This window comes from Pteronotus mesoamericanus, unplaced genomic scaffold (genome assembly GCF_021234165.1).
Source record: "Pteronotus mesoamericanus isolate MK-2021 breed Mesoamerican mustached bat unplaced genomic scaffold, CSHL_Meso_final scaffold_21, whole genome shotgun sequence".
Lineage (NCBI taxonomy): Eukaryota > Metazoa > Chordata > Mammalia > Chiroptera > Mormoopidae > Pteronotus > Pteronotus mesoamericanus.
The window spans coordinates 31634266-31649470 of NW_026555310.1; the positions used below are offsets into that span (position 1 = coordinate 31634266).

A 15205-nucleotide genomic window follows, 5' to 3' on the forward strand; every position below is an offset into this window, starting at 1 on the left:
ACAGGCAGCAGCATTGGAGGGATAATTAGGCAGCTGGTTGGATCCCCCTTAGAAGAGTGGGGTCTAAACCCTAAGCACCAGAGCCCAAAAAGTACACAGATAACAACAGCAATGAAAAGCAGCAGGGTTGCTCTCTGCCAGAGACGGACAGCTAGAAATGCAAAAAGCTGTTTAAAGGTCCAATGTATAAATTTTCATATGCAGCCACTTACCCTGGGCTCCAGCAAAAGTGGGGGCAGAGTGGGGGACACCAGGGGAGAGACTGGGGTCAGAAGCTTTGGAAAGAGAACTGAGAGATAAGATGCCAGGATCCTGGTGCTGAGTCATCCCCCATACAGCAGCAGCCATTGTGCTCAGGCAGACCTCCTAGAGGCAGCAGCCTAAGGGGAAATAGCCCCACCCCCAGGAGGGACTCTGTCCTGGCCCTGTGGTGCTTAAGCCTAATTGCTGAGAGCAGAGTGACTAGATTAACAACTGAAGGCGATATTTTCTTACCTGCATAGCTTTTTAACATTCATTTCTTGTCCATCAAGTTTGTGCGTATTCAGCCTTCTTCATTCCCTTTCTTATTCATGATGTAACTCCTAATTTTTCTCTTCGCATTGCTCCAACTCCCAATTCTTATTAATGTTCCTCTCTCTACCCTCTCCAAATCATTTTTCTTTCACTCATCTCATATTCATTCTTATAATAATCCTTAGCTCCTTATACCCTTATTAATATTGGTTCATTTGCTGTTGATAGTGGGATTGTTGGGGGGAGTTATTTTTGTGGGTGTGGGTTCGTTTCCTGGGCTTTGTAGTTTTGTTCTTGCAGCATCTGCACAACAGCATATAAGATGTGGTGAGTGGAGTGACCCTCAATCAACGAGCTGGAGGGAAGGACCCACCAAAGAACAATCAAACAGCAATCAAAATCCAATTACAGCCAGAGAGCCAACATAAACGGCATAAAGTACATCCCAAGAGCATCAAGTTCAGGAAACCGGGGAGACTGCACCACTGAATCTCACAGGTCTCCTACAATAGAAGATCATACCATAAAGTCAGGGAGTCAAATCAGATCAATATAAGAAGCAGAAGCAAAAAAGAAGAGTCTCACAAATAATGGGAAGAGAAAGAAAAACCCCCAATTGAAAGGAAAGGGGGAATCCACAGAAAGAGTGCTAAATGAAATAGAGGCAAGTCAACTATCAGATATTGAGTTCAAAACAATGGTTCTAAGGAAGCTCAATGAGCTCAGTGAGAATTACCAAAAACTATAGAAACTTACTGCAAACTATATCAGCATGAAAAAAGACAATAGAAAAAAATCAATAAAAGCCAAAAGGGAATGAAGAATACAAGTTCTGAATTGAGGAACACAGTAGAAAGATCAAAAGGAGACTGAATGAAGCAGAGGATCAAATCAGTGAGCTTGCGGACAAGGTAGGAAAAGAACCCCCAGAAAGAGCAAGGAGAGGAAAAAGACTCAAAAAAGAATGAAGAGGGACTAAGGGAGCTGCAGGACAGCATGAGATGTAATGATATTTGTATAAAAGGGATACCAGAAGAAGAGGAGGAAGGGATAGAGAACCTGTTTGACAAAGTAATGATGGAAAACTTTCCTAATTTGAGGATAGAAAAAGTCACACAAGTCCAGGAAGCACAGAGAGTCCCATTCAAGAGGAACCCAATAATGCCCACTCCAAGACACATCAGAATTAAAGGGCAAATATCAAAGACAAAGAGAATCCTAAAGGCAGCAAGGGAGAAACAGGTAGTATCATAAAAGGGCGCCCCGATAAGGCTAGCAGCTGACTTCTTAAAAGAAACGCTGCAAGCCAGAAGAGAATGGCAAGAAATATTCCAAGTTATGAAAAGCAAAGGCCTGCAACCAAGACTGCTCTACCCAGCAAGGCTCTCAATTAAAATGGGAGGTGAAATAAGGAGTTTCCCAGACAAAAGAAGGCTAAAAGACTACACCTCCACCAAACCAGCACTGCAAAATATGCTAAAGAGACTACTTTAAGATGAAGAAAAAAGAGTAGGAGACAGAGGAAGAAAGGTACAAAGCATGTAAAAATGGCAATGAATAAGCACCTATCAATAATAACCTTAAATGTAAATAGATTAAATGTTCCAATCAAAAGACATACAGTAGGTGAATGAATAAGAAAACATGATCCACACACATACTGCCTAAAAGAGACCCACCTCAGAACAAAGGACCTACACTGACTGAAAGTAAAATGATGGAAAAAAAGATTCCAAGCAAATGGACAGGGAAAAAAAGCAGGGGTAGCAATACTTATATCAAATAAAATAGATTTCAAAACAAAGGCCATAAAAAGAGACCCAGAAACACACTTCATAATACTCAAAGGAAGAATCCATCAAGAAGACATAAATATTGTAAACCTACATGCACCCAACATAGGAGTGCCCAAATATATGAGGAAAATTTTGGAGGACTTCGAGAAAGATACAGACAGCAACACAATGGTAGTAAGGGGATTTTAACACCCCACTGTCAAAAATGGATAGATCTTCCAAAAAATATCAACAAGGATATTGTGTAACTGAACAATGCATTAGATCAAATGGACTTAACTGCCATATATAGAACCTTTCATCCCAAGGAAGCAAAATACACATTCTTTTCTAATGCACATGGAACATTGTCAAAGATAGACCACATGACAAGACTCAAAACAAGCCTCAACAAATTCAAGAAAATTGAAATCATAAGGATTTTCCCAGACCACAAAGGCTTGAAACTAGAAATCAACCTCAAGGAAAAAACTCAAAAACATTCAAACTGATGGATACTGAATAGCATGCTATTAAACAATGAATGGGTCAATAATGAGATCAAAGAAGAAATCAAAAAATTTCTGGAGACAAATGAAAATGAACATACAACACTCCAAAACTTTTGGAACACAGTGAAGGCAGTCTTAGAGGGAAGTTCATAGCAATACAGGCTTTCCTAAAAAAGATAGAAACATTTCAAATAAACAACCTAACTCTACATCTACAAGAACTTGAAGAACAACAAACAGAGCCCAGAGGGAGTTGAAGGAAGTAAATAATCAAGATCAGAGCAGAACTGAATGACATAGAGACTAAAAGAACAGTTCGAAGGATCAATAAATCCAGGATGTGGTTCTTTGAAAAGATAAATAAAATCAGCAAGACTTTAACCAGACTCATCAAGAAGAAAAGAGAGAACCCAAATAAAATCAGAAAAAATAAAGGAGACATTACAACTGATATCAAAGAAATACAAAGGATTATAAGAAATTACTACAAACAACTATATTCCAAGAAATTTGACAACCTGGGTGAAATGGACAAATTTCTAGAAAAATATAACCTTCCAATACTGAATGAAGAAGAACAGACTATTAACAGCTAGTGAAAATGAAGTAGTAATCAAAAAGCTTCCAGCATCCAAAAGCCCTGGACCTGACGGTTTCACAGGAAGATTTTACAAAACATTTAAGGAAGAGCTAACGCCTATCCTCAGATTATTCTGAAAAATCCAAGAAGAGGGAAGACTCCCAAACTCTTTTAATGAGGCCAGCATCATTCTAATCCCAAAACCAGATAAAGACACAACCAAGAAAGAAAACTACAGGCCAATATTGCTGATGAACATAGACACTAAAATCCTCAACAAAATGTTGGCAAATGGCATCCAGCAATATGTTAAAAAGATCATAAACCATGATCATGTGGGATTCATCCTATGGATGCAAGGATGGTAAAATATATGCAAATAAATAAACATAATACACCACATAAACAAAAGGAAAGACAAAAATCACACGATCATATCAATAGATACTGAAAAAGCACCCATTTATGATAAAAACACTCAGCAAAGTGCGAATAGAGGGAGCATACCTCAACATGATAAAGGCCATAAATGAAAAACCTACAGCCAACATCATACTTAACGGGCAAAAACTAAAAGCTTTCCCATTAAGATCAGGAACAAGACAAGGATGTCCACTTTCACCACTTCTATTCAACCTCATATTGGAAGTCCTAGATACAGTGATCAGACAAGAAAAAGAAATTAAAGACATCCAAATGAAAAGGAGGAAATAAAGCTGTCACTATTTGCAGATGACATGATAGTGTAGATAGAAAACCCTATAGACCACCAAAAACCTACTCGGCCTAATAAGTGTATTTCACAAAATGGCAGAATACAAAATCAGTATTCAGAAATTAAAGACACTTTTTGAATGCCAACAGTGAAACATCAGAAACAGAAATAAGGAGAAACATCCCATTTGCTATAGTAACTAGAAAATATAAAGTACATAGGAATAAACCTAACCAAGGAGGTAAAAGACCTGAACTCAGAAAACTATACAACACTGAAGAAAGAAATTAATGAAGACACATAAATGGAAGCATATACCATGTTCATGGATTGGAAGAATTAAAATCATCAAAATGTCCATACTACCCAAAGCAATTTACAGATTCAATGCAATCCCTATTAAAATACCAATGACATATTTCACAGATATGGAAGAAACATTTCAAAAATTTATGTGTAACCATAAATGACTCTGAATAGCTGCAGCACTCTTGAGAAAGAAGGACAAAGTAGGATGAATCACAATACCTGATATCAAACTACATCACAAGGCCATTGAATTCAAAACAGTCTGGTACTGGCACAATAACAGACACATCGATCAATGGAACACAACAGAGTACCCAGAATTAAACCCAAGTCCCCATCATCAATTAATATTCAACAAAGGGGACAGGACCATAAAGTGGAGTAAAAATAGACTCTTCAACAAATGGTGTTGGGTGATCTGGGCAGGTACATGCAAAAAAAATGAAACGACCACCAACTTACATCATACACAAAAATAAACTCAAGATGGATAAAAGACTTAAATATACATCATGACACCATAAAAGTCCTAGAGGAAAATAGGCAGGAAAATCTCAGATATTCCACTCAGCAGTATTTTCACTGATATGTTCCCTAGAGAAAGGGACATAAAGGAAAGAATAAACAAATGAGACTTCATCAAATTAAAAAGCTTCTGCATGGCTAAAAAAAAAAAAACCCCAGCAAAATGAAAAAGGAACCAACCGTATGGGAAAATGTATTTGCCAATGATACCTCAGGCAAGGGTTTGATCCCCGAAATATATAAAGAACTCACACAACTCCATCTTTGGAAGGCAATTAGTTAAAAAATGGGCAAGGGAAATGAACAGACTTCTCTCCAAGGAATACATACAGAGGGCCCAGAGGCCCTCTATATATGAAAGGATGCTCAGCATCACTAGTCATCAGAAAAATGCCAATTAGAGCCGCAATGAGATACCACTTCAAACCGGTGAGAATGACCATCATAAACAAATCAACAAACAACAAGTGCTGGACAGATTGTGTAGAAAAGAGACCTCCAGTGCATTGTTGGTGGGAATGCAGACTGGTGCAGCCTCTGTGGATAACGGTATGGAATTTCCTCAGAAAACTAAAAATGGAACTGCCTTTTGACCGAGCAATTCCACTTCTGGGATTATACCCTAAGAATTCTGAAACACCAATTCAAAAAGAGACTATGCACCCCAATGTTCAGAGTAGCACAATTTCCAATAGCCAAGTGCTGGAAGGAACCTAAGTGCCCATTAGTAAATGAGTGCATCAAAAAACTTGGTACATTTACACAATGGAATACTATGTAGCAGAAAGAAAGAAGGAGCTCCTACCCTTCACAACAGCATGGATGGAACTGAAGAGCATTATTCTAAGTGAAATAAGTCAGGTGGTGAAAGACAAATACCATATGATCTCACCTATAAGTGGATCCTAATCAATGAAACAAACAAGCAAGCAAAATAGAACCAGAGACTATGAAAAAAAGAAGAAAATGACAGTAGCCAGAGAGGAGTGGGGAGAGGGATAATGGGGGAAAATGGGGGAAGGGTCAAGTTGAGGAATATGTATAAAAGACACATGGACAAAGCCAAAGGTGGTAGGTTCAAGAGTGGGAGGCAGGGATGGGTGGGCCAAGGGGATGTCGTGGGGGGAAATGGAGACAACTGTACCTGAATAACAATAAAAAAACACATTTCTGTTGCATTAGAACATCCAAATTCATTAAAAAAAAGAAGCTGCTGGAGGTGACAGTAGCAAAATGAATGGAGATTCATAATAAAGCTTGTTAAGAACAAGAGGGAAAAGCAGGGAGCACTGAGGAGAAGGTTCAGAAGGCATATGCTCTATGTCTGTGAGACAACTGTAATAGAATAACAAACAAAATGATTTTAAAAAAAGAAGGCATATGACCTAAAGTTTCATTCTTTACTTGTGTTATTTAATCTCAAAGTATTTTGGGATTTTATAGATATATTTCTGTTATTGATTTCTAGTTTAATACCAATGTGGGCTGAATGCAGACATTGTATGACTTCTCTTAAAATTTAAGGATTTTATTTTGGGGGGGAGCAGAATATGGCCTATTGTGGTAAATGTTATATTTGAGAAGAATGTGTACTCTCTTGTTTTTGGATGAACTCTAAATGTCAATTAGATTCACTTGGTTAATGGTGCTCTTCAGTTTAATTGAATTCTTATTTATTTTAGTTCAATATCTCTCAAAACTGTGAAAGTGGTGTGGACAGATCCAACTGTAATAATGGAATTCTCTATTTCTTGTATTTCCACCAGTTCTTTTTTAAATTTTTAAAAATCATGTTTATTCCATTACAGTTGTCTCAATTTTTACCCCTTTACCCCCCCTCCACCCATGCCACCCCTACACCCCACTCCCACAGTCAATTCCCACACTGTTGTCCGTGTCCATGGGTCATTCATACATGTTCTCTGTCTAGTCTCTTCCCCTTCTCTCCACCATTGTCCTCCTTCCCCATCCCTTCTGGTCACTTTCAGTCTGCTCCATGTTTCCATGCCTGTGGTTTATTTTGTTCATTAGTTAATTTTGTTGATTAGATTCCACTTATGGGTGAGGTCATATGGTATTTGTCTTTCACCAACTGGCTTATTTCACTTAGCATACTATTCTCCAGTTCCTTCCATGTTATTGCAAAAAATAAGAGTTCTTTCTTTCTCTCTCTCTTTTTTTTAAATGCAGATTTATTTTATTTATTTTTAAAATGTCAAAATCCATTATAAAATATCAAAAAATTTAAATCCTTTACACAATTTCATCAATTAAAACAACATGACACTAGCACAGAAGTAATTAAGTAGATCAATGAAATAAAATGAGCATTCTAGAAACATGTATATATTTGTGAAACAATGTAATATATGATTAAATTGATATTTCAAATCAATGGGGAAAATAAGGCTTATTTAACAAATAAGGTGCATGGACCACCTTGAAATTAAACAAATATAGTGGGCTTTGGTTATTGATGGCTCATTCATTGCTGGGTTCTTCCCTCCAGCTGCCTGATTGAGAGTCTTAACCTTCGCCATGTCTTGTATATTGTTGAGCAAGTGCTGGTTAACAAAGCAATACTGCCCAGAAAAACCAAACCCATGCCAGCAAAATTATCCCCCACCTCAGAATTATTAACTATAAACGAGCAGAGATTAATAAAGATGAAAAGAGGTTAAGCATATTATAAGACAGGCAGAAAGAATATGAGATGACTAAATGAGAGAAAAAGTTTTGAAAGGGAAGACGGAAGAGAAATAATAAGAAGGAATAGAAACAAAGAAAGGGAGAAAATAGAATTTAAAACATAAGTATAAAAGGGAAGGATGATGGCAAAATGGAGTAAGAAAAAGGAAGAGTGTAATCTGTGTTTTAATATTAAACAATAGTGAACCAATAGGCAAAAAATTGAAGAAAAACCACAACAGGGTCAATAACAATGAGAGATGACCAAAGATTAATAAAGGCAAAAAGAGAATAAGAATATTATAAGAAAAAGAAAAGAGAATATGAAATGTCTACAGTAAAGAAAAATGGTTTTGAGAGGATAGGGAGAGGAGAAATAATGAGTAAGGAACAGAATCCAGGCTAAGACAGGGAAAAAATAGAATACCAAGCTCAAATAAGCAAGGGCTGGAGGAAGGTAAAATGGAGTAAGACAGGGAGAGTAACGTATGAGATTTGAAATAAAAAAATAGTGAACAAATAGGAATATAACTGAAGAAAAACAACAATAACCACAATATCCACACCAAACAAGCCACAATTAATAAAGGTGGAAAGAAAACAAGATTATAAGAAAGGGAAAAAGACTGTTGGCTGACTAAAGGCAGGCAGATGATTTTGAGAGATTAGAGAGAGGAGAAATAGTAAGAGTAAGGAATAGGAACAATGCTTAAAGAAGGGGAAAATAAAATTTATTTATTTATTTATTTATTTATTTATTTTTTTTTTGCTATTAAGATTTTTCTTTTAATATGCCACAAGGTATCTTGATTGTATATTTTCCAAAGTACTTTTCCAGCCACATCTCCCAACCCTTCCAAGTGATTTCATCAGTCTTTCCAATGCAATGAAAGATGCAGGATTATAGTTCTGTCCACCTTCTCTTTTTGAAAGCAATATAATCCTAATGACTTTAATGGCCATATATCTCATCTAATAAAGGAAAACATTTACAAATATCAGAAACCCAGTTTTGAAACATCTGCATTAATTTTAAACTGAATCAGCATTTTGTCGGGTTTAAAAAAGGCAGCAGTTTGAACTCACAACTTGCTGACAAACACGTTTCTGCTGAGGAAAGGGGAGAGAGGGAGAGTGAATGCTGCATTGCTCCATTGGCCCCAAAGTGCTCATTTCACAAAGGGATACATCAAAAGCAAACATGCAATGGTGGTTTTAAAACTTTTACTGCAATATAACAAGGAAGTAAACAGTAATTAGACACCTACCAATTTCCCCCCCAAAACAAACCAAAAAATGTAAACAGGAAAATAACTCTGCCTATACTTGTAGAGCTTCTCAAATCATGTTAGAAGGGTCTCACATTCAATGATCAAGAGATTTGAAAATAGCAGTAATTATTTTCGTTTTAAGAAAAGGTTCCCCTTCTTCCCTCCCCCATCCCAAGTATTTAACATGAAAGAATGGGCTTTCTTGACATTAATTTTATACTTATTTGAAGCAGCAACAATACCCATCAATAATTTGGCATTTGTTTATAGATGTTCCAATTTTTTTTTCAATTTCATAAAGCCATTATCCAGTGTTGCCATGAAATAAGAGACTGTAGATTCTAGGTAGCAGAGATTCTTTCTGAAACCAACATTAAGTCAAAGAAATATTAAGCAGGGCATTACACTAAATTTCTGGATCTATTACACTAAAAAGAGTGAAACCTAGGAAGTTACCTACTGTTTTATACAAGATATAAAGACCTGCAAAAGCTGGTTTTTGGTTGTCTATTTTACATACTGTGTGGATCTGCAGCATCTGCTAATTAAAGCAGACATGCACTGTATTTATCCCTGCCCTATATCCTAGATCCCTCCCTCCCCACCCCCAACAATCTACTACCTTATACCAAGTATTGTGGATATGAGCCCAAGTCATCCCAGACAATCCAGTGAACAAAGTTAGTGTAATGCACTGGTGTGAAGTGTGAGATTTTAAAAAAAAGTCCCTTTCAATCTTCATCAAAGTTTTGCTGTAGAAGAAAATTGGCAGCCAAGTTCTCATTCTTCTCACAAGCAAAATATGCTTGTATCACAAGTCCTTCAGGAAATCCTAATGCCTTTAACCTTTCTATAGCTTCTTTTTCCTGAGGCGTTACTTGAATGTAGTTCATATGACCGCTTCCAGCTTCTGCAATCCCTCCACTGCCACCTCCGCCGCCTCCTCCTTGACCACCAGCTTCTTGAACTGGTTCATTTAACATCTGAATAAAATGTTCCTGATGTTGGCTAATTTGCTGTAGTAACTGAGGATTTTCTCGACCTATCTGTTGTAGCAATGCTGGAAGAAGAGAAGGATTCTGTTGAATAATTTGTCTCATCTGTTGAAACTGAGGCTGGTTCCGTAAAAATTCAAGGGGATGTCCTCCAGAACTTGTCGTTGTAGTTGTTGCTGTTGTAGTTGCTGCAGCTGCAGCCACTGAAGACTGAGGAGCCCCAGTACTAGCTGCTGGTGGGGGGTCCACCACAGCTTGACTTTCTCTGTCTCCGGGAATTCCCATTAAAAGATACTCCACTGCTCTGTCAGGGTTGTTGAAACTGGCTCTCAGGGCGGCAATTACTTGCTCTCGTTCATAGCCCATTGACATGATCTCAGTTACCATATTTTCGTAAGACTGACCTGTCACAAGTGCACTTGTTGCATCTTCAAAAAGGTTTGACCGAGAAGAATCTCCTGATGTACTGTCAGTTGATGCCGGGCTAGTAGCCACTGGTGTTTCTGCTGGCTTTTCTGCAGGGTTCTCTTGTTTTGCTGCACTAGCAGGTGCAGATTCAGAAGTTGTTGTCGTTGATGCTGGAGTGACAGATGCAGGTGTGGGAGTGGGAGCCAAAGCAGGGGCGGGGGTTGGGACCTGAGCCACAGCTGGTGCCGTGGAGGAACTAATCGTGGTAGTGGTGGCAGGATTCGATGGCTGAGTTGTTGTTGGTGCTGGTGTTGTCACTGCTTTGGGTTTTGTCACCATAACCACCACAAAGTTTTTCTCATCAATTTTATATTCTTTTAGAGCAGTATCATCATTGAGGATTTTGCCTGCATAAATTAATTTTTGACCCGCTACAGGAAAGGCATCTTTACCCTTTTCAGATTCAATCTTCTCTTTCAGTGCTTTCACCGTCTCGTCCGGGTCGATGTCGATCTTAAAGGTCTGCTGCTGCAGAGTCTTCAGGGTGACCTGCATGGTGCCGCCGCTCCGCTCCGCTGCCGGGCCTGCTCCGGGTGCTGGCCGCTGGGCCGGAAAATAAAATTTATAATAAAAATAAGAAAGGGCAGGAAGAAGGCAAAGTGGAGTAAGACAAAGGAAAGCTACTATGTGAGATTTGAGATAAAAATATATATCAAAAATAAAAAATAAAAATCTTAAGAATGAAAAATAAAAGGCAAAAAAACAGTGAATGCGTTGGCATACACTTGAAGAAAATGTAGAAGAGTTAAGGGGCTATGCAAGAGAAAAACACATGCAAATTCTGAAGAAGAACAAAGTGGTATTTGTCTCAGCAGAGTTCAGTGTTGGCCTTCTGTTTTCTTCTGGATCTGCCTCTGGCTTTTTATTGGCTCAAGGTCCAGGGATGAGTCATCTGACTTCTGACAGCACTGCATGCACCACCCTCACCTGCCTCTAAAGGGGACTTCTATTGCAATCAGGAGGGTGGGGCCCCCTGGTCTCCCCTGGGAGGTGATGTTGTCTTCTGGGAAAATTGTGGTTGTGTTCCCCTGTCCCTGCACCACACATCTCGGTCTACTTCAGCATATTTCCAATAATGTATAGTTTCTGGTCACCTAGTTGACCGTTTCACAGGAGGGGCCAACCTATGTAAGAGGGTCAGCTCTTTCCTGCTTGGTGCTCTTGGCAGCACTGTATACGAGATGAGGGCTGGGTGGGGTCCTGATTACCCCTTCTTGCCCCAATTTCTGGTCTCCTTGCCTTGCTGGCCTCCGGAGAATAGGGCCCTACAAACCAATGTATTTTGTCTCCCTGAGAGAAGTTCAAAGTGGATCCTTTTAGAGATTCTCTACCTGCTTTTCTCCTGCGGGTATGCACTCCGCAGAGGGTTCTTAAGCCTGTCCTGCCAATCCTGCGGGAGGGGGGCTGGGTAGTCCTTACCTTTCCAGGGGTATGATTTCTGCCAGAAGAGGGGGTGGGTTACCTGGCTGTAAATAATCTCAGGCACTCAACTTTTGCCCATCTAATAATGCCTAGCTCACTGCCCTAATAGATACAGTCCCAAACTCTCCCTTTTGCATACATAGCCTCCTGCTTGCTAGTTGTGCTTGACCAGAGTCAGAAATCCCTTTGCTGTGCAATTTTCTGATCTCCTTGCCCAGCTGAATTCAGTGGGAGCAAACTGTGCTTTCAATCTTGTCCCTTTGATGGTAAGGCAGCTATGCACGGGGTCCCAACACAGGTGCAGATAGAGTGCACCCGCCCTTGTCTGGCACTCCTCTGGTTGGCGTTTGGTGCTGCAGCTATTGATGATGAGCAGTACTCACTGTGTGCGACCTCACACAGCCTCCCAAGTCACTCCAGGCCTAGGTCTTTGGGATTCCCAGTTGGTGCTGGGGCCCCATGCCCTGGGAGCAGAGAGAGCCACTAAGCTGTAATTTCTGATCCATCTCGCTGCATCTACAGGCACCGTGCATGCGGTATTTCCCCTTCAACTTCTCAAATCTCCTTACTGCCCATTGCGAAGCGTCTTCTATACTCCTTGGCTTAAAACTTCATAGCAGCTAAGATTCTGTTGCTTGCTCAGGTTTTTAGTCAGACAGCCAAGAATCTGAGTCTGGGGCAAGAGCGAGGGGACTCAGCTTCCCATACTTGGCCACCATCTTGAAGAGCCTCTTTTTATTGATTTTAGAGAAAGAGTAAGGAAGAGAGAGACAGAGAGAAAGAGAGAGGGGTATGTGCCCCAAATGGGATTGACCCACAACCTAGGTCAATGCCCCAACCAGGGATTGAACCTGCAAACTTTTTGGTGTATGGGACAACTCCAACGAACTGAGACACCCAGCCAGGGTAAGGTTTTATTTTTTGATCCAACTTACTACTCTATACCTTTATTTATTTTTATTATTATTATTATTTTTTTACACTCAAGAATTTGTTTTCTTCTTCAGAAATAAAAAGGTTTAAAAAACAAAAGTTGGCAAAAATGATAAAATGTAATTTTGTTATATCCCAATTGCTTAGGTGCATTCTGTAAATTCCAAATAAGTAAAATAATATAAAAATATAATTTTAAATCTTTATAGAATGAAAATAAAACCACATTAATCATTAAATACTCTTGGGTTTTTTTTACTCCTCCCACAAATGAATTCACAAATATAAAAACTGATGTACATTTATATTCTGAAGTACAAATCCCCAACAGCCAAGTAGTTATACATTTTATGTGCAAAGTAGATATTGCATATTTACTTGTTATGGAAAGCAGAGTACAGGCCCAGTGGAGAATAATCATTAAACATTGATTATTTTTCAGAAAAATGCTGTTGTAAAAATGTACATTAGTACACTGTTGGTAATTATTTACTTCTCAAAGTAAATAACAGCTTTTAGATATAAATCTTTCAAAGGCTATCTTTGAAGAACTGTGAAGTGACATTTAAAATATGAAGAACAATAATTTGTCAGTAACCTTCTCAAACACCAAGCCAAGAGAGGATTTTCTTTCTTTTTTTCTCCATGTGGTCAGTTTCATTCTTAGGGAAGGCCTGATGTAGCAAGACACATTTCACAAACCTTTATCACAAGTTTGTGATCTGTCAACTAGAGACACTGCCTCTGATGTGGATAGTTTCATTCAATCCATGTTCTACTAATTTTATATCTTCTAGGTCATCTTTTATGATGCTAATCAAGTGACTGAGGCCTTCTTGTTGTTGTTTCAAATGCTGCTTGATTTCTCATAACAGATCTGCATCTATGTAGTATCCTTCTTCAGATTTGACTGCTCCAAAATGATTTTGCATCCTGATTTGGGACATTAGTTCATTTAGTCGGCCCTTAAACTGTGTAGGTGCATTTAGTTCACACTGAATTGTATCTAGTTGAACTCGCAACTGCTCTTCATCAGCTTGAATGGCATACCCACTCTTCCTCTGAATTTCCTGTTTGATTAGGACCTGTAAGGTTCTGTGGGAAAGGTCCATGAGTTTCCTCTTGTATTGTGCAATTTTGGCCATAGTTGTAGTTTGATTCTTCTGTAATTCACCAATATCTTCAGATATAATATCTAATCTGGTCTGATGCTGCTTAGTCATCTGATCTTGAACCTTCAGTCTTCGAAGTTCTTTGAAACCCACCATTGGTACAGGACTTAACTTTTCAGGATCAGGGTTATCCACCTTGGCTTGTTCCCAGATAATAGGATCAACACCAGCAGGAGGATTCTGCAAAAGCTGTTTGATCTGTGCAGGAGAAAGTTCTGTTGTAGTCATAGAGAAGGTCACACCAAGTTGCTGCAGTTGTGTTTTTATATTGGTTTGTTCAAAATGGGCATATAGTGTTGTAGCTGGAACTCTTCTTGAGGTACCATTTGGAGAGCGCTCAATAACATAAATGACAACTTCTGTCTGATCATCTGGCAATGTTTTAAAACCCTCTGCATTTACTGTAAGGGTCTGGTTTCCTCCCAAAACTTTATGCAATGATTCTACCAATTGCTGGTGCTGGCTTCGGATATCTTTTTCTTTTTTGTTGAAAACTAACACCACCAGCCCATCTTTATCTTTATTATTGGGCATACAACTATAACCTACTGCCTTAAATTGGCAAAAGGGATTTTCTTGTGTGAACTCCACTGGTGGAATGTTATTGTTGAAATATCCTTTTCCTGTTCCCCAAAACGCCTGCAGTTGATTCCACTTTGCTAAAATAGCATCTCTCTCATCTCCTAACAGTGTTGGAGCAGAAAGAGCACTTGCAGTGTCGATCAGTTGGTTGGACTGGGCAGGAGCTTGTGTGGGCTGGCTGAAGAGACCACCTAATGTAGTTTGCTGTTATTGCTGCTGCTGTGATATTAAAATCCTCCAAATCCCAGTCCAGTTCCCAAACCCGTACCTAAACTAGTACTAGTTCCAGTTGTTGTCCCAAAACCAGTACCAAATCCAAAACCTTTGCTCTGAGTACCACCGAAGAGTCCAGTAGTGCCCATGTTAGTAGGAGCAGAAAAACTGAATGCAGAACCTGCTGTTGTGGATGTTGTCCCAAATCCTCTGAAGCCACCTGCGGAGGTGCCCGAGGTGCCCGAGGGAGCTCTGAAGTTGAAAGCCATGTCACAGGAGCACAGAACCAAAAAATACTCTGTACCTTTTAATTGGTGAATTCAATCCATTTACATTTAGGATGATTATTGATATATAACGATTTCCTTTAGTTATTTTATTGTACCTTTTGTTTCCTGGTAGCTATGTGTCTCTATTGTCTCTTTTCTCTTGTGTTTATTTTTTAAATTGAGTTTTCAATTAAGGTTGACATTCAATTTTATATTACTTTCAGGTGTACAGCATAATGGTTAGACAATCATATACTTTA

General features: G+C 38.9%; 2 protein-coding genes across 2 annotated transcripts; both read right to left on the reverse strand.

Moving 5' to 3' along the window:
* Positions 1-8832: 8832 nt before the first annotated feature.
* Positions 8833-10897, reverse strand: LOC129085039 (UV excision repair protein RAD23 homolog B). Its single transcript, XM_054591460.1, has one exon. It carries the CDS (start codon positions 10847-10849, stop codon positions 9623-9625), a length of 1227 nt encoding a protein of 408 aa, XP_054447435.1. The 5' UTR covers positions 10850-10897; the 3' UTR covers positions 8833-9622.
* A 2537-nt stretch (positions 10898-13434) lies between these two features.
* On the reverse strand, positions 13435-14945 carry LOC129084767 (nucleoporin p54-like). Its single transcript, XM_054590966.1, is given in 2 exon segments — positions 13435-14691; positions 14694-14945. Coding segments are annotated over 2 exon segments (1509 nt in total).
* Positions 14946-15205: the final 260 nt, after the last annotated feature.